Genomic DNA, 26,954 nt, shown 5'->3' with positions numbered 1-26,954 from the left:
ATATATTATGTTCAAACGTTGGAAACAATTACCCGTTTATTTAAATTATCTCGCTCGAGAAACAACCGTTAGCTGTAGTTAGGTACTCACCAAGGATCATAAGGCCCGTCAGTCTCTTCGATTTGGTTGGTAAATTCAGTAAAGTTTTAGTATTCTGCCAGTAAAACGTGTCTTTATCAAAAGGATGCTTCCAAACTCTCATACCTCATACCTCTACCAGAAAATAACACTTCGTTTAAATAATTTTTGAAAGCTCGGATATGCGCAAAACCACTAGCTATTAATAAAACCGTACTTAATAAAAAAGCACTACTATGGTACATTTTAGAACTTCAATTAATCTAAGTACTTAAGTACATAGGTATAAAAAAGTACAAATACCAAATTCATTTATTTACGTCAACTCCACAAGTTACTCGTATACACTCTATTTAATATTTTTATAACAGCATTTTACATCAAGACAAAGACTTATTTATTGCTAAGATTTTTTGTCATTTAAATTTATAAAATTTGATCTTTCAATTAGCATTGGCTCTCACTCACGTCTTTGTTCTCCTCAGTAGTAGCCGTTCCGAAATGCTAAAGTAGTTTGTAGCGTTTTCAAAGAAACTGTAAGTACCTATGCTTTGACTTTCATCCTTAAACTTAGTGCGAGTTTGCTATTAAATTGTTGAATGCTATTTCTTAATGTTTTCTTAACGTTTAATACTTTTGATAACGGCCCACAATAGCTAGGGAAGGTAATTTAATTATACTTACCAAAAAGTCTTTCCATCGTTAACTTCTGTTTTCTTCGTAAATGTGAATTTAATATCATATTGGCCAGGAAACTACTGCTTTGTTATAAAATGGATGTGTTAGTCTCGAAACTCAACGAGCCGCTTAATAACGTATTGATCTAAATATCTTGACAATTTAATAGGCTCAGCAGGCCCATTAAATATAAAGCTACAGTAGTAGATAATCCGATTTTTATAGACAAACCTCTGAGATACTTTAGTCGCTAGTCTAACAAGTAACTAGGTACTTGCCTTCTACTTAAGTAAGAATGTATCTACCCAATCTAGCTATCTAGAGTAAACAACAGACAGGGCAATTACCTAATAATGTACGTACAGTACAAAGTATCTAAAAATGTACTCTGTAAGTACAATGAACCTTTATGAGTGTATGCTCAACTGTAGGTACAGAATGACAATCATAGCCCGGGAGCCGGTGACAATCTGACAATTAGTAGGTTGTACGAAGTACTTATTAAATAAATATAAATAAATAAATATATTAGGACAAATCACACAGATTGAGCTAGCCCCAAAATAAGTTATTAAATCCATGCCAAAACAAAATTTTCAAAATCGAATGAGATTGTCTCTCTCTTCCTTTTTCCTCAGCCGGAAAGCGAAATCCAAGTGCCGCTGTCATACTTTTTATTCTCCATTTCTCACGGTCTTTAGTAGTCAGACCCTGGCGGGAACGGCATTCATGGCCGGCGATTTGTTTCTGGGTAATGTGTCGGTTTACTTACACAAAAGACGTGGTTGTACCAGCGCAGGCGCCACTCCTGCACTACTTTTCAAATACTATCGTAACAACGCAAAAAAAGAAAAAAAATAGAAATAAAATGTCTATAACAACTAAGCATGGGCGCCATGGAGCAAGCTGAAGCGCTGATTTTCAGCTGTTATGTACCATTTAAAAAGTAGGTAAGGTAGCAAATTAGTAGATTAATATGAGTGATAATAAAATCGGAAACATTAGGTAAAATATGTACATTAGGTACCTTGCTAAATATTCACAGATTGAAGTACATCTGTGTAAATGTTGTATACGACAAACTTTTTGTTTATCGTATACCACCTACAATTAGGTACCAGTTACTTTTTGTTTTTCAGGCAGACTTATGAACGTTAGGTCGATATGTATAATAATAATATAAAAGATGGTAAAGTGCGAGGCGGACATGTGTTACATAAGTAAAGGTAAGCAAGGGTAGGAATATAGACACAGAACTGTGGATAGATATTGAGAAACGCATAGCATGTGTTGTACTACACAGTTAATGCAGTAAAGATATTTGAGTTCAAGTTTTACTTAGCATAGATTTATTTAAAATAAATATCTCACTGCTTATTATTGCTGTCTATCCACCACGAAATCATTATTTAACTATCCTGTATCAGGTCGACGTGTATCACCCACTGGGAACATAGAACATAAATTTAAAACTTCAATATCTTTGTAGTCGGTTAATATTATTAGATTGGTGGGCTTAATGAAGATTAATTTATTCAGAAATATATTATGCCAATATCGAATCCAAAACTAACTACACTTAATAAAAAAAAAGAATATGTCAAACATTACTGTCAAGTCGACATCTGTCAGATCAGAGGACAAAAAAGGAAATAAATAAATACCATATAAATACCTACCTACTTAGCAAGTGCTATGTATTTTGTTATTTTTGTAAGATAGGGTTATTTCTTTCTATCTGATTGCATCAATTTTAAGAATAAGTGTGTTTTCATCAATCTAATTCATGTCTCTTATAAAGAAATCTAGAAATGATGCCATCAAAGCAGCAGTTACATCCTATCTGGAAAGACGAAACTATCCTGTAAGTATACAAGAGCCAAAACTATTTACCCTTACTTTTTTAACGGTTTTATATAAAATAATTTTTTTCTTTCTTGTCGAATGTGTTATGTCTAACAAATTGTTGAAAACCTTCTTTATTACAGGACATAGATGTGTTCAGCAATACGCATTCGTCGAACCAAAGCGCTGAACAAATGGCAGTAGCCACGATTGTTCAGTGTGAATCTAGTCGTGCTAATTCTATTCTATTTTCTTGTATTAACAATGATTTCGCCCAGTACGACATACAGTATACAAGGTAAGTGTCTGAAAGTAAATAACATAACATGAACCCTATAAATATCCTTTTGGATGTAGTTGTTTATTTTGAATATTGCAGGTTAGTAAACTTCATAAAAGAAATTAAAATTGAAAATGTCAAAAATGAGTTATTAGGACTGTTGTGTCCTTTACTCTGTCACTTGTACCTGGAAATGCTACGAGGTGGTCATAGCAGCGCAGCACAAGTATTTTTCAAGCGACATTCTGCCACATTACCTCAGAAAGATCTCTCGTTCCACCAACCTATTGATGGAAATCTGCCTTCGGCATTGTACCGCCCTAACAGCCTGGAGCAATTATTTAATTCTCTTCAAAATGGTACCATTGACAATGAAACTCCTGAGAAAGACTATATGAATCAAATACTAGATGATATTGGAACAATTTACACTCTACAAGAAGTTGAATCTCGGCCAACTATTGCTGCATTTAGGTAATAATATTCATCATACATTGTTATTTTTTATATAGTTTAAATTTTCAAGTAAATAAAAATTATTATATAATGTGAAACTAAAGATAAGGGTGGAAATAAATAAATCTATAGTTTCATGTTCATGTATGATGAATCTTAATAAACTATGACATTTTATGTACTTTTATTTTCAGGTCATGTAAATATGATATTTATTTGTCCCAAGATGCACTGAATATGTTAAAGGCATATCTCGCTAAACATGGACATGTGCTTCTAATTCAAGTGCTGCAGACATGGTTTCACATTGATGTAAATAGTGATGCTAACAAAAAGAATTCTGTGAGTTTTTGCCTACAAGCAGTTTTCTGTTTTATTATTTTCTTCATGTTCTTGGTTTAGTTATAAAATATTTCACTTTCGAAAATAAATTATGTCAATACTTGAAATATCGTTAAAATTGATTATGAAGTTTTATTCACAAAAATCCTATATAATTAAGTATTAATTGAAAACAGATTTTTGCCACTAGATAATGGGGTAGGTAGTTGTAAGTCATGTCAGATGCCTTTAGGTGACTTGAATAAAATCTGACAGCAGTGATAGCAATAACACACTCAATATGATGATGACAAATTTTTTGTTTCACAAAATCATACTTTTTCTCTTATGTCATACTTTGCAGGAGGATGAAGAAGAGCAATTAGAGGAAATGAATGTCACTGTTAACTCTGAAGAAAAATCCTTGGATGTAAAAGGTGAATATTTTGTCTGTTTAATAGCAATCATGCTATACATTGCTGGCAGACAACTTGCAAGCTTTTGTTGCAAGTTAGTAACTTAACTGTAAATCATGTGAATTATATATTTTTTTGTAGATATTTTTGCAAAATGCAATGGACATGCAGAATATCAAAATGTCGACAAGGAGTTGAGAGACTTGCAAGATGCAATTCAAGGAGTTCGGGAATCTCTAGCACCCCTCAAGCTGTACAAAATAGCGGCACCTGATACTCAGTAAGTGTACTATTTTATTTAATACTAGCTGATGCCTGCGACTTCGTTCGCGTGGCCGAACAATTTTTTTGTAAGGAGTCAAAATTATTAGAGAAATTTAATTGTACAGACAAAGATTCTAGTCAGACTGAAAAAGTATATTTTCTATGATTTAGCTGAATTATTATGATTCTTCTTCAGGTGATCCAGATCTTCGATTTTTATACCTTAACGAAAAATGCTTATCAGACTGAACAACTTTTATTAGAGAGTCATTTCTATGTTTCCTATAGTTTAGCTGTACCATCATAGGTGTACATCAGGTGTTCCAGATCTTCGATTTTTATATCTCAACAGAAAATGCTCATTAGACTGAACAATTTTTGTTAAGTCGTCATTTCTATATTCCCTATAGTTTAGCTGCACCATCATGGGTCTACATCAGGTGTTCCAGGTGTTCGATTTTTATATCTCAACAGAAAATGCTCATCAAGCTGAATCATTTTTTTTTTATTCTTACTTTGTTGCTGTACTCTATCGCCTAATTTTATTTTTATGTACATTTATTCAATGTACAGGTTTTTTTTTCTACTGTTTCATTATATGTATTGATTCATATCAGTTATATCTAAATAAAATATTCTATCTCAATCTAACCTTCTTAGTTCAATACCATGATACTCGACATCATTAGTGGAACATTTTTTTATTTATCAATTATATTTTAATTCTTTTACAGTCTCATTTGTGCAAAAACAGACGCCAACTGCAACATACTATGTGGAGGATTCGGCAACTCTGAGATTAGATTGTGGGATCTAGGTCAGAACAATGTGAGAAAAAGAATGAACAAAAATATATCGGAAATAGAACTAGCATGTTATATGCCCATTGAACCTGCAGTAGAAGATAATACTTTGTAAGTAAAATTTGAAATAACTTGAAGTGAGATTAAATTCTATTATACATATAATTAATTTGCGTTCTAAATTTCTCAGACAAATAGGCGCGGGTTTGCCTCTGAGGGGTCACTCTGGTCCGATACAAGCTGTCTGCGTACTGTGGAAAGAGGAGTTAATACTCTCTGCATCATATGATAATACAATGAGAGCATGGAAACTTAGTGACTACTCTTGTGCTTCTATTTATAGGTACTGTACTTCACATATAGCTTTTGTTTTCATAAATTGTTTACTGTTCTTATAATCATAATTCACGTAATAATAAACTTAAAATGCATTTACACCAAGCGAGTGAATGCTCATTCTATCTACCCCACTCTGGTTGCCTAACCATCCTTAGGTGATAAAATATACATTGCTGACACATATAAAGACTGATTTAAGTTTTTATACTTGTCAGTATTTTGTGTTCGACAAAAATCACACCAGTTACAAACCCAATTAAATCCTGAAACTGACAATACATATACAGGGTTACTGGTATCTAACGCATAACATTCCAAAGGCGCATAAGGTACATAGAGACTAACATCTTTTATTCTACGACTTTTGTCTAAACATAATAAACACAACAATTTTCCTTTTTTCAGTTTTAATGTCGTTTCTAATAAAACATTACCTCTATGTTCGATTCCGCTACATAACGCTACTGTACTGTCTCGTGTTGCTTGACTATTACATATAATTAAGATGTATAGAATCGCAAATTAGATTGTATTTTTTTATATGAATAAAATAAACTACGAATTACGAAAAGTCGTAGAATAAAAGCTGCTTGTTTTGATAATAAGGTAATGTACCCAAGTAGTCTTTAGGAGGTTTTGCGTTTGATACCCTGTACCTAACCCTGTATAATTTTTTTTTTCAGAGGCCACAATTACCCAATATGGTGCATGGATGTGTCAAAAAACGGCCTTTACATCGTCACTGGATCTCATGACAAAACTGCAAAATTATGGTCCCTAGATCGCACATTCCCAATTCGAGTTTTTGTTGGTCATACGTCAGATGTTACTGTAAGTAAATAAGTATTTCATGCTCACGGAAAGTGAAAAGTATAGTCAATCGCATGTCAAGTTACTCTTCATTGCACTATGCCCCTTGTAATAATGGCCAATTTGCAATGAGTTTGGGTAGGTTGATGCGCTGTCGACTGTACTTTTACTGCTGTGTACTTTACGTATTTATTAATCGCTCGGGTCGCACTACAAATAGCATACCTAATCCTCAGATAACTGAAAATAAATCGTCAAAAACTCAAAATCACGACCTGCTTTAAGTCCGCCGTTTACATTTTTTTTAATGGTTTAAATAAATCAAAAATAAAATTTTAAACATGCTACTTAATGCTAACATCCTACTTTTGTTTGTATATTTGGCGTATTTGGCGCTATGTGATTGGCTGAATTATTTTAATGGCTGAAATATTCCCGCTTAATGTAAAAATTTTGATGTCTGCGCAATTACATCATTGTAACAATAGTCGTAGTATGGTTTTATATGCGAGTTCATACTCATTTCTGTTGGCCAATTGCAATTTATTGTATACTTATTGCTTTGTTTCCATCAGTGCGTGAAGTTCCACCCGAACTCGGCGTACATAGCGAGCGGCGGCGCGGACCGCAGCGTGCGGCTGTGGACGGTGTGCGACGCGCGCCTCGTGCGCGTGCTGTGCGCGCACCGCGGCGTGCTGCGCGCGCTCGCCTTCGCGCCCACCGGCAACTACCTCGCCAGCGCTGGTACGGAACTACAGTGTAGTGTTCCACCCGAACTTAGCGTATCTACACAGCAAGCGGCGCCGACGCGGGCCGCAATGTGCGGCCGTGGATCGTATGCGACGATAGCGTTTCGAATCGATAGTTTTACAAGCTAGTAGTCCATAGTCATGTAATCCATAGTCTGTCGATAATTCTGCAACACAGTCTATCTAGAAAGTGATGAAAATTAATGAGGGTGCTGTCTCAGGTCTGGTCCATCAATCAAGTAAATATAATTGATAACCAATCTTGCCCATTCTCTTTGGTATTGCAAAGGCAAAAAAATTTGTTCGTTTAAAATCCGTATTCTTAACTTTTTTGGAAGACCGTACTTTCTAAACTAGTAGAGAGAAATCATCCTAAGTAGAATTAAGATATTTTCTCTGACTATGTCACTATGTGGAATCCACTAGTAACCATACTTATAGTACACATTGTTGCAGGAGATGACAAAAAGATAAAAGTATGGGATTTAGCTGCGTGCACTTGCGTCCACGAGCACAGAGGTCATCACGGGAAGGTCACAGCGCTGGACTGGTCTGCAATCGGCAAGCCAAGCCTCACCAACAGAGTAGCAGCTGACCCCGGGGATTTGTCTATTGAAAATTCCTTGCTGTGCTCTACTGGCATGGACGGGATTGTGAAAGTCATGTGGGAAAACCAAGGAAAGAATAAGTATGGAATATAGTATAGAATTAGTATATGTAATCAAAAAGTATAGAATTAGTATATGTAATCTTTCGAATATTTTTAGCTTTGATTTTGATATTGAATATGATATTTGACGAGACCCATTGGAGCCGCACGCATCACGTCACAGTCGATACGCGCTTACCCCTGTCTCTTTGTTACCCATTGTCACAGGCAATAGGAGCAAAATATCGAGAGTATGGGCATTCTTCACTTGGCAGTCAAATTCTGCTATTAACCGTCGGTTTGGTTCTATCGTTTGATCTGGTTTCTTATTGTTCTTATCTAGGTATTCCTTGATAAACTTTTAGCGAAACTATGGGTTATTTGAACCGTATACCAGTAGATATTCTCTAGTTCCATGTGCGCGAGAACGCAGACTATACTTTTTACCCAACCATGACTTATTTTTGTCTTTATTGTTATGTTGGTTCAATAAACATGATAATATCTTACAATATATATGATACTATTATAATAAGCCAGTGCAGTGCAGACTAAATGTGTATTTGTGCGAATTTATTATACGGAGTTGTCATCAGATAGACACGAACATCCATATAATAAATGTGCATGCTATGAATTTGGTCTGCACTGGCCTTAAATTTGTCATTTTGAGTGTAGTAGTGATGTCTGAAAAACTCTATAAATCTTATTTTGTTATATTAAAAAAATATGTGCTTGCCAAATAAGCATAATAACATATAGCAGCTTTAAATTTAATCTGTATTGTTTCAGACAAGTGTGCACCCAAGATGTCCAGTCAGCAACTTACAACACAAAATGTTCGTACCTGGTAGACGTGCAAGTGCACCCAGATTGGGTATTAGCTATAGGAACCAAAAGATAAATTATTCACAATGTTATGTAAAAAATTGCCGTCTATCTCACTAGTCGCATTGAGTTGTAGTCGCATTGAGTTGAGTAATAGGCTAACTGAAATGATTCTGTCCCAGTAGTCCTATGGGCCAAGTGGTCAATTGTGAAGTCAGTCCTTGCGTAAGGGACTCTGTATCCCAGTAGTTAGGAATTGGGTGACATGGTCCCAGTATGTGAGGACTGATCACCCATCTGGTATGTTACACTGGTGTTCCCAGCTAGAAAATAAAATAATACATAATCCTAGTAGTTCCATTCTCTATTTCTTGCATACTATTCTCATTCTTATAAAAATTGTACCTGAACACTAAAAGACAGTCCATGTTAGTATTTTTGTTTTAAAGTACAGTTTTTAGAAACAGGAACACCCAACCACATGTCAAGTTAATCTGCATGAGACGGTAAGCAGATAATGTCAAAATGTCTTCAATTTGAATACTTTCTAAACACTTTTTTATACTTTTATATATAATGTGTAATGTAAATAAATAAAATTGTGAGTAGATGAAGACTTTATTTGCCTTTACCTAACAGTGTCCCTGAATAAAAGAATAATTACATCAAACAAAGCAACTTGTATAAATAAAACATAAACATGATATTCTATCTGTGTCGAATTGAACCTGCAATACATTACAATATTCAAATCAAGCTTTTTTGAAAAAGCTCATCAATGTAGCTTGTTTCCCTTTTTGAGGAGGTGACACTTTCTTCTTGCCATTTTTTGTACCATTTTGTTTCTTACTTGGTGAAATCTCAACCTTTGGTTTTTTGGCTGGTAAGTCATCAACTTGATTTCCTTTGTTTTCTTTAGTCTCAACATCAAATTCTGTGTCAGAACAACTTTCATATACTTCCTCCTTTTTAGTTAAAATATATCCATCTTCATCTGTATATGTTTTGTCTACAATTCTCTTCCTCTTCCTTGGGTTCACTATGCCAGATGTGATTTTGACAGCATTTACTGTAGGTGTTGGTGGTATTTCATCATCTGATTCTAAAGCATGATTGTCAACGGGAGTACTATCAGCAAATGGATCATTCTTTTCATCATCACTTTCACTATCAGATACATGTAGCACTCTCTTTCGTTTCTTATCCACTTTAGCATTTTTCTTGATGTTGTTCAGGTTTTTGTTCTTTGCTTTGCTATCTGTACTTGGATTTATTTTGCTGTCAGGTTGTTTGGCCGGAACTTCCATCTCTACATCCATTTTCTCTACTTTAATTTCAATAGGTTTCTCTTGCTTCTTTATTTCAATAGGTTTATCCTCCTTTTCTTGTTTTACAACTGATAATAAACTAGTGCTATTACTATTATTAGACTTTTTAGTGACACCATTTGTTTTATTAAAGAACCCTGCAATGCCCTTATTGGATTTGCTAGCCTTTTTATCACTTTTAGGTGGTGTAACTTCAGATTTAATAATTTCTTTAGTTTCACTAACTTTGACATGATTTTTAACTTCATTGTTAGCAGTTTTACTTATTTCCATTTTGATAGCTTTGACTTTAGCTTGTGTACTAATAACCCTAGTGTCGGGGACTGCAATCTCTTGGCTATTAGACTTAAAGTTACAAATTTCATCTTTGGAATGTTTAACACACACATTGCTTTTAATCACTCCTGTACACAATGGAAAATCTTCAAACTTATTGACACACATAAGAGCAACATTATCAACTGATGGAGAACCCTTTCCAACACTGTATATATGCTCAAAAAATACTGTCTTCAACTTCTGTCTAACAGAGGCAAAGTCTGTCTCTGAGCAAACAGTGGTGATGGCATTGTTACCTTCTGTCAGACCTGATAAAATGTAATTAACGTTTAGCGCAATATCGGGGTGTGTTTTCTTAACATGTTCGACTATATGGTTTAATAAACGCTTGCTTTCATTGACATGTACACACAAATCTTTACTAATGGAAACATAAGTAACCAATCTACCCTCGTCTAACACCATTTCCTTTAAGGTATTGTAATTATCTTGCCAAGTATTCTCATCCATTGTATGATATTTCGTTAAATTCTCCAATTCGAAGTTAATGTAATAAAATAAAAGAAACGTAGTATTATTTACTGCCGATTTTTACCGCGCACAAAAGCACAAAATATGTTAAATCCGCGACTGACAGATATTTGACACTGACATTCTGACAAACAGAACAACAAAACTCGCTTTGACATTAGTTTTGACAATGACATCACAAAACATGATTGACATGACGATTTGATGACATTTATTTCCCAACAAAAATGCTATAAAATACCTACCCCAATGTCCCCAATAGGTAACCTACCCAATGGTAATGAGTATTTCATTCTTTCTTCAATCATTTGAGTTGAATTGTTAATTTATTTATTTAGGCTTATACAACTAGTTATCCTCTAAAACATCAGCAGTGAAAGTTAATTCAAAATTATAAGTTAGACTGAAACCCAAAAACGTGCACACACAACTTATGTTATAAAAATCACCTACGTTATTTGGTTATCTTCGAGAACTGCATATCGCTATATTTGTAAAAAATAACTCGAGTCAAATGACAGATGTTAAAGAGTATGGAATTAATAAATCTGTCTCTGATTCTCTGTCGCTCTTATTTCGAATGCATCGGCTCATCCTGCTGTCTGACATGTGACTCAAGTATTCCAACTATTCCATTTCAATTCCAACTAATATTATAAATGCTAAAATAAGTTTGTTTGTTACTACATTGTCGTTGTTGTCTTCACATGTACTCTGCTCAACCAATCTTCTTGAAATTTCGCATTTAAGAGTACGGAGAAGGACATAGAATATCTTTTAACCCGGAAAAAGCTATTGTTTCCGTGGGATTTGCAAAACACCTACTATATAATATTATAAGTGGCGTGGCGTCAAATATTAAAACACTAGATGGCGCTGTGTGCATTTTATTTTATTTTCTTTTTATTTGAATTCAACTGTTCCCGAGGGAATTTAAGCGGGCGAAGCGGCGGGTAAACAGCTACTATATCATATATTAACAAATATTTTACAATCACTATGGTATTTTGTCATTGTTTGTCAGTCCAGTCAAAATTTTGCTTGGCATTGGCATGACAAATGACAGACAACACAGGCAACTATTTATTTATTTTATTTCTCTGTGTGGTGATCAGTGGTGATCTTCTTGTCTCGTCTCACTTGTGAAATATAAGGCGAAGTTTTTTTTGCTTCTTGTTCTATCGTTAATGAACTTTATTATACCTAATTGCTACAAGGCTTCGATTTCTTTTGTCAAGTTACAGTGTAAGTAGGTATTACGTTACAGTATTATCATACATATACGAGAAGGGTTTTCTATTTTTGTTACATTTGGTACTACCAAGAACATGACATCATTCCATCAAGAAACGAGTTTTAACTAAATCTTTGTAAATTGGCTTAGTAAACTGAATAAACAAAGTACTTTTAGTAAAAACTATTCTTCTTTTTGACAGAATAGTGATATTGGTGGTGATTGTGGTGCAAAATGCCTGGGTAAGCAACACTTGCTTGTAGGGAGTGGTTGGCCTACTTTATAAGGACATAACACAGCACCCACACTATCGTCTCGGCCATGCCACCACAAATAATTGAGGCTTAATTCTTTAGTTGATTGTAATAACTCAATTTGTATCATTGCAAACGACTTTCATACATCAATTTCTCATTCTAATCTTCATTATGTTATTTTATCAATATTAATACATATAATAAAATTGAAGAAAGGTCTAATTTGTACATTGGATATTTTTTAAAATTCTTCATGGTAAGAATGCTATGCTATATCAGTAACTAAGTATATTACTTAGTTACTTATATAGATGATGAAAATATAGTTTTGAAAATTTTTGTCTGTTTGTCTGTCTGAATGCACATCACTTGAAATCTACTGGACCGATTTGCTTGAAATTTGGTATGTAGGTACCTTATATACCAGGTTAACATCTTAGATAAATTTCATCCCGGTAAATGGTCAGGTTCCCATAGGATAATTGAAAAACTAATTATGAATAAAAAATACCTCAGAATCCCGGCTTAACATCTTATAGACATTGCATCCTGACTTACTTTAAAATTTTGTAGAAAGGTGTAAACAGAATATAAACAAATTGTTTTTATCAATCGAAGTCTGATATAGATATAATGGGTGTAGTATGTATCTATATATCAGTTTAAAACTCTCCGTTACTGAGTGACTGTGTACTAACAGACAACATACACCCGGAACTACTATGTAGGTGAGTGTAGGTGAGCACTAAGAGAAGATTTTTGGAAATTCTACTCCGAAGCGGGTGAAAGGGATGAAAAACTGTAAATATGAAAGTTCTACACCCTTGAAGTTGGATTTTGTTTGTTTACAACAAAGTAATGAATATGTGTTTCAGATTTTTCTGAAAATTAACCCTCAACCCCTTCATAAAGGGGGTGAAAGATTGTATGGGAATTAATACTATTTTCAAGATAAAAAGCTGAAAATTGGCACACTTACTTTTTGTAGTAAATAAGAGTAATAGTAAATACAAAATTGTTTAATTTACATTTGTGGTTAATAAAAAACCGGGACTTAAAACGTCATGGGCAATGGGACGGCACGCGTTGCAGAAAGCGGGAGTGGGAGTAGGAGCGGGAAATGGGAAGGAGACACGTAGTGGGAAACAGGACGGGACACATTGCAAAAAACATGATGTAGATATGTAGGAAACGGTACGGGATATCTAATTTACATTACATAGCAGGAAGCGGGATTGGACAAGTTTGCAGGATGAGACACGCAGCGGGAAACAGAAAATTGAACTAAAGATGAGAAAAAATGCGAATTTGAATAATATATATGTTTACCAGTCTTACAGAGTACGCGATAAAAAAAATTACTGAGATTTTGCTATGAAATTCACGCGGGCGAAGCCGCGGGCAAAATCTAGTCTTCAAAATAAAATTATAAACTTATTAGGAAAATTATATAAAAATCATATGATTGTAATTTATGTTTTTAATAAGGTTTTTTTTACATAGATTCTACAGGAAATCACAACAACAATTAAAAAAATTAGACTGACCAACCTTAAAATAGTCATACTACATGAAAATTAATAATACTAATTACTTACATAATCACATTCTGGCTTAGTCATTATTAACATTTTCCTCAGCAAATAATTTTAATATTGGTCATTATGAACTGTACCTATTACAAGAAAATACAATTTTATTGACATTTCACACCATTTTGTTTTTACAGTATAGCAACTATGTCTCTTGACAATATGTTCTGTACACGCTGTAGCGAGGGTTTTGAGCCCAACGAGAAGATTGTGAACTCCAATGGTGAACTTTGGCATACAAACTGCTTTGTGTGAGTAAATCTTTAACCCCTCATTGGCACAGAATTGAGACACAATAGATAAACAATAAAAATAGTTTGACCAATTTAAAAATAAATCATCATCAATAGATCCTGTAGCAAGATAAAGAGTTACCTTGCCTCACAGAAGTTGTACATGAATAGTAATAGTACACCATTTTATGATTAATTCATTTCACTGTCAATGTATGTAAAATACAATTTTGCCTTCAGAATTCCTTTGAACTAAAGTGTTGATATTTTAAATAGAAATAAGTATGTTACTGACATAATTTTGTAATAAATGGACCTTTATTGCTAAAGTATAACTTTCTATGTGTATTTTACAGTTGTGCCCAATGTTTCCGTGTCTTCCCTGAAGGAGTATTCTATGAGTTTGAGGGCCGCAAGTACTGTGAGCGTGATTTCCAAGTGCTATTTGCACCATGCTGTGGAAAATGTGGTGAGTTGGATTAATGGTACCAAATAGTTTTTGATTGGAGTGGCATTGTAATAGGTTTTATTTGTAGACTAGCTATTTTATGAATCCTACTAATATTATAAATGTGAAAGTTGTGTGTATGTACGTTTGTTCGTTACTCGTTCATGCAAAATCTATTGGACCGATTGTTATGAAATTTGGTGCATGGGTAGAATAAAACCTGGAATAACACTGTATTTTTTTCCCAAACTCCCGAGCGCGGCTTGTATGCATGTAAATGCTGTCATAAACTGGCAGCTTGTTGTAACTAATGCATCAATATCAGGCGGTATTAAAAGTTCCATAGTCAATTCACTTTATATTAATTGATATTAATCAAGTACCCTATTACATGTGAATGTCCAGGAGAGTTCATAATCGGGCGCGTAATAAAGGCGATGAACGCCAACTGGCACCCTCGCTGCTTCCGCTGCGAGGAGTGCAGCGCGGAGCTGGCGGACGCGGGCTTCATCAAGCACGCGGGCCGCGCGCTGTGCCACGCCTGCAACGCCCGCGTCAAGGCCGACGGCCTGCAGAACTACATGTGCCATAAATGCCAGTTAGTTGCTTGTTTTCTTTTACTTTCATTAAGATACTACTTTGCTTTGCAGATTAGTACAATACGGTACCTAAAATGACGGATACGACATTCTATCTGACTCCGTGAAATGTTTGACGAAATTATTAGATACAAAACTATTTTTATGCTGCTAGTTACGTAATGAAGTATGACAAATTCATTTTTATTAATTTATGATTATGTATGATTAAAGACTGAGGGTGTGCCGTTAAACTTTATTAAAACATGTACTGTTATTTATAAGTTAGTAAGTACAAGTACATGTATAAATATGATTTGTTGGTGGATAAGTTTTTCACATAAATTTTTCTGCAGCAAACTTGTATAAACTTCCTTCAATGGTGTTCCCGAAATTAAATTAGCAAATAATAAATCGTAGCGGCGTGATCGACGGCGAACCACTGCGGTACCGCGGCGAGGTGTACCACGGGTACCACTTCACGTGCGCCACGTGCGGCGTGGAGCTGGACCACACGGCGCGCGAGGTCAAGCATCGCTCGGGGTACGCCGCCAACGACGTTGTGAGTTCTTCTTCTTCATAGTCGTATTCCTCATAGCTGAGGGTCGTGGTCATTACGTAGAAAGAAATAACGAAAGACAACGACTTTCTTGGCACTATTTAGTGGTGGTGGAGTGGTTTGGGATTGCCATTGCCTTCTCCATGTCACAAGTTTATAATCGAATAGAATGCAGGTTTCCTCACGATGTTTCCCTTCACACGAAACAAGTGTTGGTTGATTATAACTAATACATGAGTCAGAAGTGGTCGTAAGTTCTACTTTACACTTATATTGTATATGTTTCGCCCTGGGAATTTGTACTAAAACCATAACTGAATGCAATATATTATTTCAGAACAACCTATTTTGCCTGCGCTGCCATGACAAGATGGGCATTCCCATCTGCGGCGCTTGCCGCCGACCCATCGAGGAGAGGATTGTGACCGCCCTCGGGAAACATTGGCATGTTGAGGTATTGTACAAATAATGTTGTATTAACCTATAATCTTTTTAGTTTGTGTCTTTGTAGACACTATTTGTTTATATAAATATTACGTTTAATGAATTCTACATATTAACGTCGGATTCATGCCGACATAATATACTAAAGCTATCCAAAATAATTGTGCGAAATCGTCCGTATAACTGATCACAAACAAGGATGTTTCGTTGTTCGTGTGTTCGATCGTATCTGGTTATCGAAATATGTGTAGTTTCGACAGCGGCTGAAAAGAGATTAACATATTGTTTAAATTCATCGCATAGTGTGTATGCAAGCTTTTTTTTGACCTTATAGAAAAACCAGCAATGTACGTCGAAACTGCCAACTGTTTAGTTTAATAGCCGGTTTCAAGAATATCTGTGACAATCCATGTGTAAATATACCTTATCGTTTATGTCACTTCACTAGCAAATTTTTATAATAGCTATGCATAATACATTGTGACTGCCTTCCAAAAGTCACCTTTTCTCCCGAATTAATGAAAGAAGATTTAATGCTCTTTGATGGTTTTCTACAATATAAATAAATAAATAAAAATTATGTATAAATCATTTATAGAATATAGTATCGTTGAGTAACTCAATCTGTGTGATTTGTCCTTATTATATTTAATATTATTATTTCTTAGCATTTCGTGTGCGCGAAGTGCGAGAAGCCTTTCCACGGGCACCGGCACTACGAGCGCAAGGGGCTGGCGTACTGCGAGCAGCACTACCACCAGCTGTTCGGCAATCTCTGCTACGTCTGCAACCAGGTCATAGCCGGCGATGGTACGTGGATTTTTACTTTATTAGCGGTCCTCTGTATGCTTCGCGGATTAAATTTCCTTACATCCCTATTCCTACACATTGTAAAACAAAGTCCTTTGCCGCGTTTGTCTGTTTAACTCGAAACTATTGCACGGATTTTCGTGTGGTTTTTAACGCTTTAATGTGATTCCTAAGGAAGGTTTAGGGGTATATATATTTTTTTGTTGAGCGAAGCCGAGGTGGGCCACTAGTTATTAATAAAATTGAGCACAAAAAAAATTATCGTGCTCCAGTTTTATACCCGAATTTCAAGTTTTCAGGATAAAAAGTACCCTATATACAATTTCATATGCAGTTTTAATTTCTCGATTTTCAACACGTAGTGTGTGAACGTGTAGAGATTTATTTGCCACCGTCTCGATGGCAAGTCGTAAGACGCTAACTAAGGCCCGCAACGTGTTCAGTGTTCACGGCGCTGAACAAGGCGTGGTGCGTGCACCACTTCGCGTGCGCGGTGTGCGACGCGCCGCTCAGCACCAAGAGCAAGTTCTACGAGTACGACCAGCGGCCCGCCTGCCGCCGCTGCCTCGAGCGCCTGCCGCAGGAGCTGCGTCGACGTCTGCGTCGCGCGCACCACTACACGCTGCGCCGGTAGCTCAGCAAACCACTCGGACTCTTGTCCACTCTTATCCGAGCGTTTTCCCATCATTATTGGAGCAGGGGTTGTATACTACGTGCACTGCTGCCGATGGTGGTCATTAAAAAAACTAATTTAAAAATCAATATGCGTCGCGAATGGGGTTATCGGTATTCGATCCAGGAATATCGATAGTATCGACGAATAGCAATGACTGCTGAAAACGTAGGCTTCGCGTTTCTTTGTTAGAAATTCATGTGCGTATTCAGCGGTCAATGTTACTCATCTATACTAGTAGTGATATTTTAACGTTTTTCAAAGTGATGTTCACAGAAACAATAACTGGTCATTTTACAGTCTTATTATCATTATCTTATGATAATAAGATTGTAAATGATTAGTTAATAAGTTTATAGTTATTATACCCTTTTTTCGTTTTCTTGAATTTTCTAACGTTAATTTACATAAAGATTCAATTTATATTGTGCGTCGATATCTTCTAGTGTATAATTGTTTTATTCATAAAAATATATTTTTGCTGAACCTAGTTAACGTTTCTAAGAAACTGTTGGAAACTTATTTTATGATGATATCTAGACGAAAAAAAATACGAAGTATTTTGCCTTTACCTTATTAACTTTATTGAATTTTACACTCTCAAAACAATGCAATTTTTGTCACGTTGAATAATGTTACTAAAATTAGTTTATCTAATAGTATGTATAGTGACATCCCTATATGTTTTTATGTGCCTTAGAATGTGACTAATGTAAATAATTGCTAATATAAGCTTGATTGTGGATTATATGAATATTTACTAATATATTTTATCTAAATATAATATTATATAATTATCCAAAGTGGATTCAAGAATCATCATTATATGTAATCATGAAAATAATGCTTTATTAATGCTTCTACTACAAAGATTTTCATTTCAATCAATCTTTTAATAAATCCAAAATCTACATATATTGCAGTTCCGATAGATTCCATAACGATAAGAATTTTTGAGCTTGGCCAATCCATACGTAATCACAATGAAACAATTATGTTACTGTAGAGGGAATGTATTTCAACAACGACCAGTAATCTAAGAAAACACACTTTTCATCATAAATATTTATGTAATACTGCTACATACTAACACTGAGAAAAAGTATGTTGGTAAACATTATTCTCTACATATTTTTATTACACTTTATTCTTTCGCTTACAGTAAAACATAGAATATAATAATTCAAATGTTAGGTAACCATTTTGTTTTATAAACAACGCAAATAAACACAAAATTGCTCGCAAATTTACAATTTCAACAAATTAACACATTTGACTATGTAGTACCTAATCACTATTCGCAGTGTTTATCTAGGATGGAAAGCCTGCGAATGTGATCAACAAACAGTCACAGATGTTTTGACTTATACCTGGTAATATTCAAAACCAGGTTAATATAAACTAATTCAAAGTTGTAATAAACTCGAATCCAGTAACCTTCGTTTCGAGTCTTAGCTCACAAGTCAGTTTAGTCCTTTCAAGTAAAAGTACATTTCTATGTACACACCATAGATAAATCAAGTTATTAGACTGACTTGAAACTTGAGCTTGTACAACACTATGTATATAGCCTAGTCCGTATTTTGATTAGTATTAAGGGCAAGTGTTAAATACTCAATCTGCACTGCACTGATTGGGTGCGAGTCCAAGGATTTTCACATACAACAATCAAAATACGAACTAAGCTTATAATAACTATTATTTAGTTATCTTTCTTCATCCTGGTGCTGGTCATGCGGTAGATAATGGAGTCTCTGCCAGGATCCATGTCCATGATGGCGTACACAATGGCAACCAGGCTGAACGTGAACACCACTCCGAACCACAGCATGATGTTGAAGATGGCTGCATAATTGGTAGGTGCGGGTATTGTCTGTAAAAATTATGAATTTTACTGGTTATTGACTTCTCCACCAACCGTAACTCTTTGCGGTTGGCATTATATGTTGGTATGGCACTCTGTATTCCCATTCCCGTAAGTAAGAGGATTACAGATTTGTCATATATGTTCTAAATAGAATTTTTTTAAAACAACTGATGAACAAAATATCTTATCGCTATTGTACTACAACAATTTCCTCTGTTATACATACACAATACAAATCTTTAATCCTTAATCAAGCAAAAAGAACTTACCACATTGGCTGGGGTTTGCCGACTGATTACGGAACGAACTGCTCTCCTGGTGTGCGCCACATCTGTAGTGACAGCTACCACCAGGACAGAACCATCATAAGCTCTCGCAAAGGCAGTGCTAAGACTCTTCAAAGCTGCGCCTGTAGGTTAAAGTTTACATGTCAAAAAGCAGTCGACTATGTACCCAGCCAAGCAAGGCCAGTGACTTCTGAAATTTTTAGTTCTGTCAATCCTGTAAGGCTTACAGATATATCTGTACATCAAGCAGATTCTTTCGCAATCGATAAAAAGAAAAAAAGCCCAATTTTTTTTGGCAGTGAGAAGCATTCAACCAGTGTGACATTGTGACCGACGATTACCACACTGTGAAAAGATTCGAGTGTGTGAAAAGTTACTTAATTGCAAACCCCCACTACGGAATCAGATTTTGAAAAGTGAGCATAAGAATCTTGTATGCCTTGATATGATATAGCTGTGATAGGAATCATGGCAATCCTTAGAATGTCTGTCTGTTGTCCTAAATTATCTTAAAAGCATTTTGGTCAGTTTACCTAAAAGCTTTTTGGCTTCCTTAGTTTGTTTGGAGTTGGGGCCATGGAAATCCGAAAGAGCATGAAGTGAAATGAACCGGAGAGTGTAGAAGTCAACCAAGTTGTCAGGTGTGATTTTGTGAATCTGAAAATATAAAATACAAATATTGAATTTTTCAAATATCAACACAATCTGACTAAATTAATCTAAATAAGTAAACATTACTTTGTTCAAAGTGTTTAGGAAATTTTATAGAATTACTTTTAATTTATAATTATACCCTGTTATTCATGAAAAAGTTAAAGCATACTATAAGCTAATGTCTGTTTCTGACTACCAAATTTTGTTAAGTGAGATAGTGACAAAACATACTCCAAGTATCAAGTATTAACTTTTTTATGAATAACAGGATGAATTTTATACATTATATACTTATTATAATGAAAATTTTCGTCTTACTCTTGCAGTCAAAGCTTTCAATGTTTCCAACTCTGTCAGAAATAGGTAATCTTCCTCAACATTGTATCGCAAATGTTCAGCTCTTGATGGTTTGTCAGGTTGAATGTCCCCAAATATACTTTGGTACACAGCCAACTGAAAAATAATAGTACATTATGATACCAGTATGCTAAAGTTGGATGCATTGGTGAAAATAAAGTGATGATCAAATAAAACACTAGTCCTATAAAATTTAAAGTGTAATGAAAAATCCTACTAATATTATTATTGCGAAAGTTTGAGAGGATGTGTTATGTTTGTTACTTTTTCATGGAAAATCTGATTGTTATGAAATTTGGTACACAAGTAGACTATAACCTGGAATAACACAATTTGTACTTTTTATTCCAGTATTTTTATAAGGCACAAGTAGTTATTACACATTTATAAATAAATCATGCCTAGTATAGCTCACCTGGTCAGTATCAATCAAATTAAGTTGAATCACATTATTAGCATTGTTTTGGTAATGCTGATGAATTCTATGTTTCATAGTATCAAATGAATCTGGTTCATATTCATCAACTTTCAGAACATAATTCTTAGATTTCAGATCAGCCTGCAAAAAACAAAACATTATAAAAAAAAATTAGTAAAATTACATATCATAAATATTATAACGGGTAACTTTTGACTGAAATGATTAGACTGACAAATAAGGGTGAACGGAGGAAAGTTGACTTTTTGAAATGTGAACAGGCTATACAGAGATTTGACTTTAATATCATGTTGTTGATAAGTTCTTCTTCAGTTCTCATTTTGAGAAGTATGTATGGCATGAGAATCATTGGAGATTACAATTTATCTATACTATGAAAAAATAAATAAAAAAGACAAACTCAAAAGAAAAAGTCAAATATATTGGACAAAAAGCTCTTAGATATGATATTTTCTTGATATTCTAAGAACATTCTTGACAGTGAAAATATGACCTCTATTCAGTAGGTACCACAGACACACATTTTTCATTACTTATGTATACACTCTGATAACTAGAGTATAAGTAACTTGAGTATAGTTTATGAGGATATTGACCATGATATTTACATATTCTCACAGAAATTATGAAAATGCAAAATATAACATATGTACAGACACAGTACACATTGGGCATAGGTATGCCCAATATGTACTGTGACTTATGTGCTCATCAGTACATACTTAGATAAATACCTATTTAGTACTAAATTAGGTAATTTAGTTAGGTACCCAAAGTTTAGACTTACCGTAAGAATAGTAGATATCTCAAACAATATTTAAAATCACTTTGGTGCAAAATCAATAATACTTACAGCGGATGATAAGGAGACCACTCCATCAATGTATACTTCTACAACTGCTTCAGGAGTGCTGAACGGATCTAATATATACATTCCATTCCAGTGAGGAGTCTGAAATAATAAAAAACGTCTTAGATAAAGGCATATTCATTATAATATTAATACCTACTTGGAACTAATATTAATTCTTTGTAATATATTGACAATGGCAAAATTCTTACCTCTTCTACAGACAACCCAAGTGCAGCTGAGTAAATTTCTTTCAAATAACTCTCCAATGTCTCGAAGGCTCCGGCAAAATTAAGGGATGGAGGGGTGTGAAGTATACTTAATTCACCAGAGGCATTTGAGCCTAAAAAAATATATTTAAAGATTAACAGAAGTAATCGCACATAAATGAACTTTATTTCCATAAAGGAATAATGCAAAAACTTACCGATGATAGAGAAAATAAGAGAAACCCAGAAAAGTACCATTTTCACAGCCATTTTGTTCGAAAATAAGTGGCTGACTGTCATATGATTTCAGTATTGCTAGTATCAAAAGATAGAAAAATTAAAAAGGAAAATAGTCTAGAAGGGGACTGGCTGGAGAGTGTTATAGATGTCTCGATCTCGCCCTATTACTCTTATTTGTAAAAATTCACAACTTTATATCCTGAACTAATACGTGTCTACCTAAATGAATTTAACTACCTAATAAAAGTAATAAATACATTAAAAAGATATACTCAAAACCGGTATGAACTGGTTTTGCACCGGTTTTCGTTCTCATTGTACCGATGCTAACTTCTAAACGAAAACCTCTGACAATATATGTCAAAAGTTTTTGAACGTTTTATATTTGATTGATTGATTTGTTTACAAAATTTTTGTACCGTACCTACCTACCTATCTTTCAGAACATTTTATTTAAAATAAAATTACATTTTTGTTTTTAAACTTTAAGATCGCTGAATTATTTACTTTGAATTTTGATCTGACTCAAGGGTTTTCATACAATGGCGCACAGAAATTCAAGCTTTCAGTCGAACGATTTATTTCCAAGAGAAATTGACATAGAAGTATGTTTGAAAACCTTAAAAATATTTCAAAAGATGGAAGGAGATGTTAATTGTGTTGTTTGGGATGCTTCGCTTGTATTGGCGAAATATTTAGAAACCATGTCACAGAACAGAGCTGACTTTTTAAGTGGAACAAAAGTATTAGAGCTAGGTTCCGGATTAGGTGTTGTTGGATTGACTGCCGCCACTTTGGGGTTAGTTTATATAAAGACTATAGCTTCTGTCAGCAGCTCCGCTTTTGTGCATGTCGTTATTTTCCCTTTTTACTCTCATTTGTGTGGTATTTTAAAATTCCCTTTTCAGTGCTTTATGCTTATTGAAAACTATGTCTAATAAGGGTAAGAAATGAAAAATGAAAAAATACTAAGCCCTGTTAATCTGCAAAGTTTGTATTCTTTTCATGTCATCCTTAAGCAATGTTCGACCTCTTACATCTGTTATTTTCAGTGCACAGGTAACACTTACTGATCTACCAGAAGCATTACCTTTACTTCGATTAAATATCAATGAAAACAAATCTAAAATTGGCAGTATGGGTGGTTATGCAATTGCAGAATCTTTAGTGTGGGGTGATGCTACATCAGATATTCTCAAGGAAGAATTTGACATGATTGTTTTGGCTGATTGCATCTACTATGAAGAAGTATGTATTTCAAACTCTTAATATTGACTACCAGAAATATTATAATTTATTGTAATAATCTTTTTAATCAATTTAACTTTTTAAAAGGTCTTCATGTTAAGATTAAAATTTTGCATAAATTTTGTTACAGGCCATTGATCCCCTTGTACAAACACTTCAACATCTGAACAATACAATAAACAAAAAGCCTACTATATATCTCACACAAGAATTAAGAGATTCGGAACTTCAAAAACGACTTTGGGAGTCATTTTATGATAAAATTTCGGAATTTTTTTATATTGAAAAAATCCCAGAAGAACAGCAGCATGCTAACTACAAAAGTTCAGATATTATATTGTTACGAATAAGTAAAAAATGATATTTGTACAGTTATGATTTTAATACTACAATCATGTCTTAATGAATGAATTTTTTTAATGTTACTCAACGAATTAGTGTTATTTTATGTTGTACAAAGTAATAGAGCACAAAACTATTTTGTAGTATAGTAGTGTAGACAAACAGGCATAGGGTAGGCATAGATATAGATGTGGTGTAAAGTCATAAAATATTTATATACTTAAGTAATAAATGAATTTAAGAAAGATAAGACATATTGCAGAGACCCCAAATAATGGGCAGTGGTAAGGAAGATGATTCTCCCTTCCTACCCATTATTTGCAGTCAATATCTTCTAAAAACCTTCTCTTCTTCTTGTCTAATAACTTTTAAAACTTTGATCTAAATGTTAGTTATAATTTTTTTAAGTAATCAACTTATACAACTTTATTATTCCAAAGTTCTTATTGAATATTATTATATTTAATAATATTGTATTTGATTTTATATTATATGTAATAACTTATCATAAACAACTACATAAATCCCATTTGTATGACTTTTTATACCATAACATAAACCTTCAAATGATAGCAAAGTATTTGTAATAATTTCATAATATTTATTTTGTAGAATCAATGTGTAAAATTTTCTTTTAATCTAATCAATTGTAAACTATATTTTCACATAAGTCACCTAGGGTAGGGTGAGTTACGGTCTTTATATTGTCTCTAGTCATACTCTCTAGTATTTCTGATAAAATTAACTACATCCAAGGAAACTCTCTTATAACACAGTAAGAAAATGTTACCTTATAAAGAAAATATGGATGTAGAACTCAAATGTTTCTTACAAGTATTGTAAACAATCTTAACATGTGTTATTATAATTATACAGCAATGTATATTAATATAGATTTTTAGGAAATTACGGAAATCACTTTCGTGGTTAATGTTTCACTTTAAAATGTATAGTTTATTTGTAAAAAAATTCAACAATAAGTACTTGAAGAATGGTTACATGTTAGGATTCGTAAACAAAACAATGTAATTGGTATAACTCGAAAATTCGATGTTATATTATTTTTATTTCAAAATAATTTAGGATTGTCGACTTGGCGATGAAGAAGTACCTGCTAGCTCGTTTTAATTCTATTTTCATTCATAGAAACTGATATGTACATAAACATGTAATAGTTACCGTCATAAAAGTTAGGCTGCGATGGAGGGTGAATTTCACGTGCGTTTGAACGCGGCGTGTGGCGTTTCATTAGTGTCTTACAATTTTTTGAATAATCATTTTTTAAAATTAACATTTTAGCAGTAGCTACATACTTTACTCATATAAAATAGGGTAGATAATGAAATTGATTACTGTCAATGGTAAAATTTAATAAACACTAATGACAAACCGCGGCCCGCGGCAGAGTTCAAGACGCTCGTGAAATTCACCCTGGATTTTATGCAAGTGATTGGCCTTCTCTGATTGGCGTAGAATGTGCCTAGCAGGCCCCATGTCCGATGTGCTGGCTACACGGATCATCCATGTGCTAGCCTTTGTTTGGCAACCCCTTTACATTTTTTACATCTCGAATCTTTGCTCAGTTTTACTAAGTACCTAGGTAGGTAGTTACTTCTTTTCTGTGTGTCAGCTACTAGCTCAAATTATTTTCTTATTATCAGTAAATGTGCTATTGCTTGATTTGATGATGTGTTTGTTATTTTTATTTATTTGGTTTATGTAAAAAGAAATCTACGGAAGGAAGACTACCTCTGTCCTGTGCCTATCTAGTAGGTAATATATTTCGACGTAGGTAGTACCTACGTAGAAATTTTAATTGGCTAACGAGCAACAGCCGGATTCCGATACCGTTATATTTTTCTAAACATTTTTGAAAGTCGATGAATGTTTCGAACAAAATTTTTGTTTTCGTTTCGTAAGTACTAAAACACAAAACATTTGAAGATGCATCACTAAAATACTTAAAATATTGTCATCACGCCGCTACACTCTTCTACCATGCCACTAAATCCATGGACCTACCTACCGATAGTAGAACAATAGTATCGATAGTTTTGTATACTATCGAACCGTAATACTGATTAGTAGTGCCGGAGATACCTACGAGCTACGATAGTATTGTTCTTCAATACCTATTATTGTCAGTATTGATTGTAAAAAACTACTTATCCATAGTATTCAAATTCAAAATTATTCAATTTAGGATGATAGACGTCACTTATTGAGTATGTCTAGATATGCAAATAATGTAGTTATTACAAATAAATACTATCACTGCAACTTGCGTCTCATAATATAAAACAAACATCCACGTCCGATATAAAGTTCAGAGACGCAAGTTACAGGTTAAAGGGCTACTGACACAGTGGCAACTGGCAACACAAGTGGAGGCATATGTGTTGACCACGTTGACCATAAGAGATGACAAAAAATGAGGACGCTACAAAGATTTGGATTAAGATGATTGCATACATTGAGTTTCCATACATTTTGTTTCCGAGTTTTGTGTTAAACGTGGTTAGTGTTCTCATGATACAATTGTTTTTCCAATTCCTATGGAGTTATTGTACTCGCAATAACAATCTTAGTAATTTAGTATCCAAAATCTTTGGGACACTAGATTCTTCGTAGCTGTCACATTTTTGACGTAAAACACTCAAGTATAGCAACAATTTTGTATGGAAATATTTTAATTCTAATTACGTAATTTCTACTCATTATGGTCAAGCTGTACACCTACTATGTCTAAATTGGTTAAACATGTCTAATTCCATGGTGTTGCCACAGTGCGTAGCCTACTACGCACTACTCCTACTACTAACGTTCTTAGGACATGTTACGAGAACGCAATGCTGGAACGTGACATTCGGATGTCAGAAATGTCAATTTGTGGATAATCCATGGAATAAGTAGGGTAGTACTCGTCGAAGTACTGACCAAATCCATGAAATCAGGGCACATTTTGTCAATTCCAATCAA

General features: G+C 34.2%; 5 protein-coding genes and 1 long non-coding RNA gene across 11 annotated transcripts; 3 read left to right on the top strand and 3 right to left on the bottom strand.

Moving 5' to 3' along the window:
- Positions 1 to 89: 89 nt before the first annotated feature.
- Positions 90 to 1,097, bottom strand: LOC128672233 (uncharacterized). The gene is made up of 2 exons (XR_008404937.1): positions 763 to 1,097; positions 90 to 154 (listed from the first exon to the last, which is right to left on the bottom strand). It is a non-coding gene; the product is annotated as an uncharacterized LOC128672233 (long non-coding RNA).
- Positions 1,098 to 2,406: 1,309 nt separating this feature from the next.
- On the top strand, positions 2,407 to 9,130 carry wda (will decrease acetylation). Of its 2 annotated transcripts, none has more exons than XM_053749238.1 (12): positions 2,407 to 2,620; positions 2,745 to 2,899; positions 2,981 to 3,355; positions 3,532 to 3,679; positions 4,023 to 4,095; positions 4,216 to 4,354; positions 5,073 to 5,252; positions 5,332 to 5,484; positions 6,164 to 6,311; positions 6,866 to 7,034; positions 7,496 to 7,727; positions 8,481 to 9,130. In XM_053749238.1, exons 1-12 carry the CDS (start codon positions 2,543 to 2,545, stop codon positions 8,590 to 8,592), a joined length of 1,962 nt encoding a protein of 653 aa, XP_053605213.1. In that variant the 5' UTR covers positions 2,407 to 2,542; the 3' UTR covers positions 8,593 to 9,130. The 2 variants fall into 2 exon arrangements, with proteins under 2 accessions (XP_053605213.1, XP_053605214.1); XM_053749239.2 differs by having other exon boundaries at positions 2,409 to 2,620; positions 2,959 to 3,355.
- On the bottom strand, positions 9,116 to 10,781 carry PolD3 (DNA polymerase delta subunit 3). The gene has a single exon (XM_053749240.2). The coding sequence runs from the start codon at positions 10,631 to 10,633 to the stop codon at positions 9,269 to 9,271; it is 1,365 nt and encodes a 454-aa protein (XP_053605215.1). The 5' UTR covers positions 10,634 to 10,781; the 3' UTR covers positions 9,116 to 9,268.
- A 947-nt stretch (positions 10,782 to 11,728) lies between these two features.
- On the top strand, positions 11,729 to 19,760 carry stck (steamer duck). Of its 5 annotated transcripts, none has more exons than XM_053750036.2 (9): positions 11,730 to 11,899; positions 12,096 to 12,130; positions 13,875 to 13,988; positions 14,327 to 14,439; positions 14,824 to 15,016; positions 15,417 to 15,558; positions 15,893 to 16,009; positions 16,668 to 16,809; positions 17,253 to 19,760. In XM_053750036.2, exons 2-9 carry the CDS (start codon positions 12,123 to 12,125, stop codon positions 17,441 to 17,443), a joined length of 1,020 nt encoding a protein of 339 aa, XP_053606011.1. In that variant the 5' UTR covers positions 11,730 to 11,899; positions 12,096 to 12,122; the 3' UTR covers positions 17,444 to 19,760. The 5 variants fall into 5 exon arrangements, with proteins under 5 accessions (XP_053606007.1, XP_053606011.1, XP_053606008.1 ...); XM_053750033.2 differs by having other exon boundaries at positions 12,091 to 12,130; XM_053750035.2 differs by having other exon boundaries at positions 11,730 to 11,903; positions 12,091 to 12,130.
- On the bottom strand, positions 18,480 to 22,478 carry ATP6AP2 (ATPase H+ transporting accessory protein 2). Its single transcript, XM_053750038.1, has 8 exons — positions 22,364 to 22,478; positions 22,149 to 22,279; positions 21,940 to 22,038; positions 21,063 to 21,206; positions 20,609 to 20,743; positions 20,170 to 20,293; positions 19,619 to 19,758; positions 18,480 to 19,355 (listed from the first exon to the last, which is right to left on the bottom strand). The coding sequence occupies exons 1-8, from the start codon at positions 22,443 to 22,445 to the stop codon at positions 19,185 to 19,187; spliced, it is 1,026 nt and encodes a 341-aa protein (XP_053606013.1). The 5' UTR covers positions 22,446 to 22,478; the 3' UTR covers positions 18,480 to 19,184.
- A 283-nt stretch (positions 22,479 to 22,761) lies between these two features.
- LOC128672719 (protein N-lysine methyltransferase METTL21D-like) lies at positions 22,762 to 25,660 on the top strand. Its single transcript, XM_053750039.2, has 3 exons — positions 22,762 to 23,184; positions 23,438 to 23,633; positions 23,764 to 25,660. Exons 1-3 carry the CDS (start codon positions 22,928 to 22,930, stop codon positions 23,992 to 23,994), a joined length of 684 nt encoding a protein of 227 aa, XP_053606014.1. The 5' UTR covers positions 22,762 to 22,927; the 3' UTR covers positions 23,995 to 25,660.
- Positions 25,661 to 26,954: the final 1,294 nt, after the last annotated feature.

Source organism: Plodia interpunctella, chromosome 9, assembly GCF_027563975.2.
Source record: "Plodia interpunctella isolate USDA-ARS_2022_Savannah chromosome 9, ilPloInte3.2, whole genome shotgun sequence".
NCBI lineage: Eukaryota > Metazoa > Arthropoda > Insecta > Lepidoptera > Pyralidae > Plodia > Plodia interpunctella.
The sequence above is the reverse complement of the archived record's forward strand: the minus strand, read 5'-3'. Positions and strand labels throughout refer to the sequence as shown.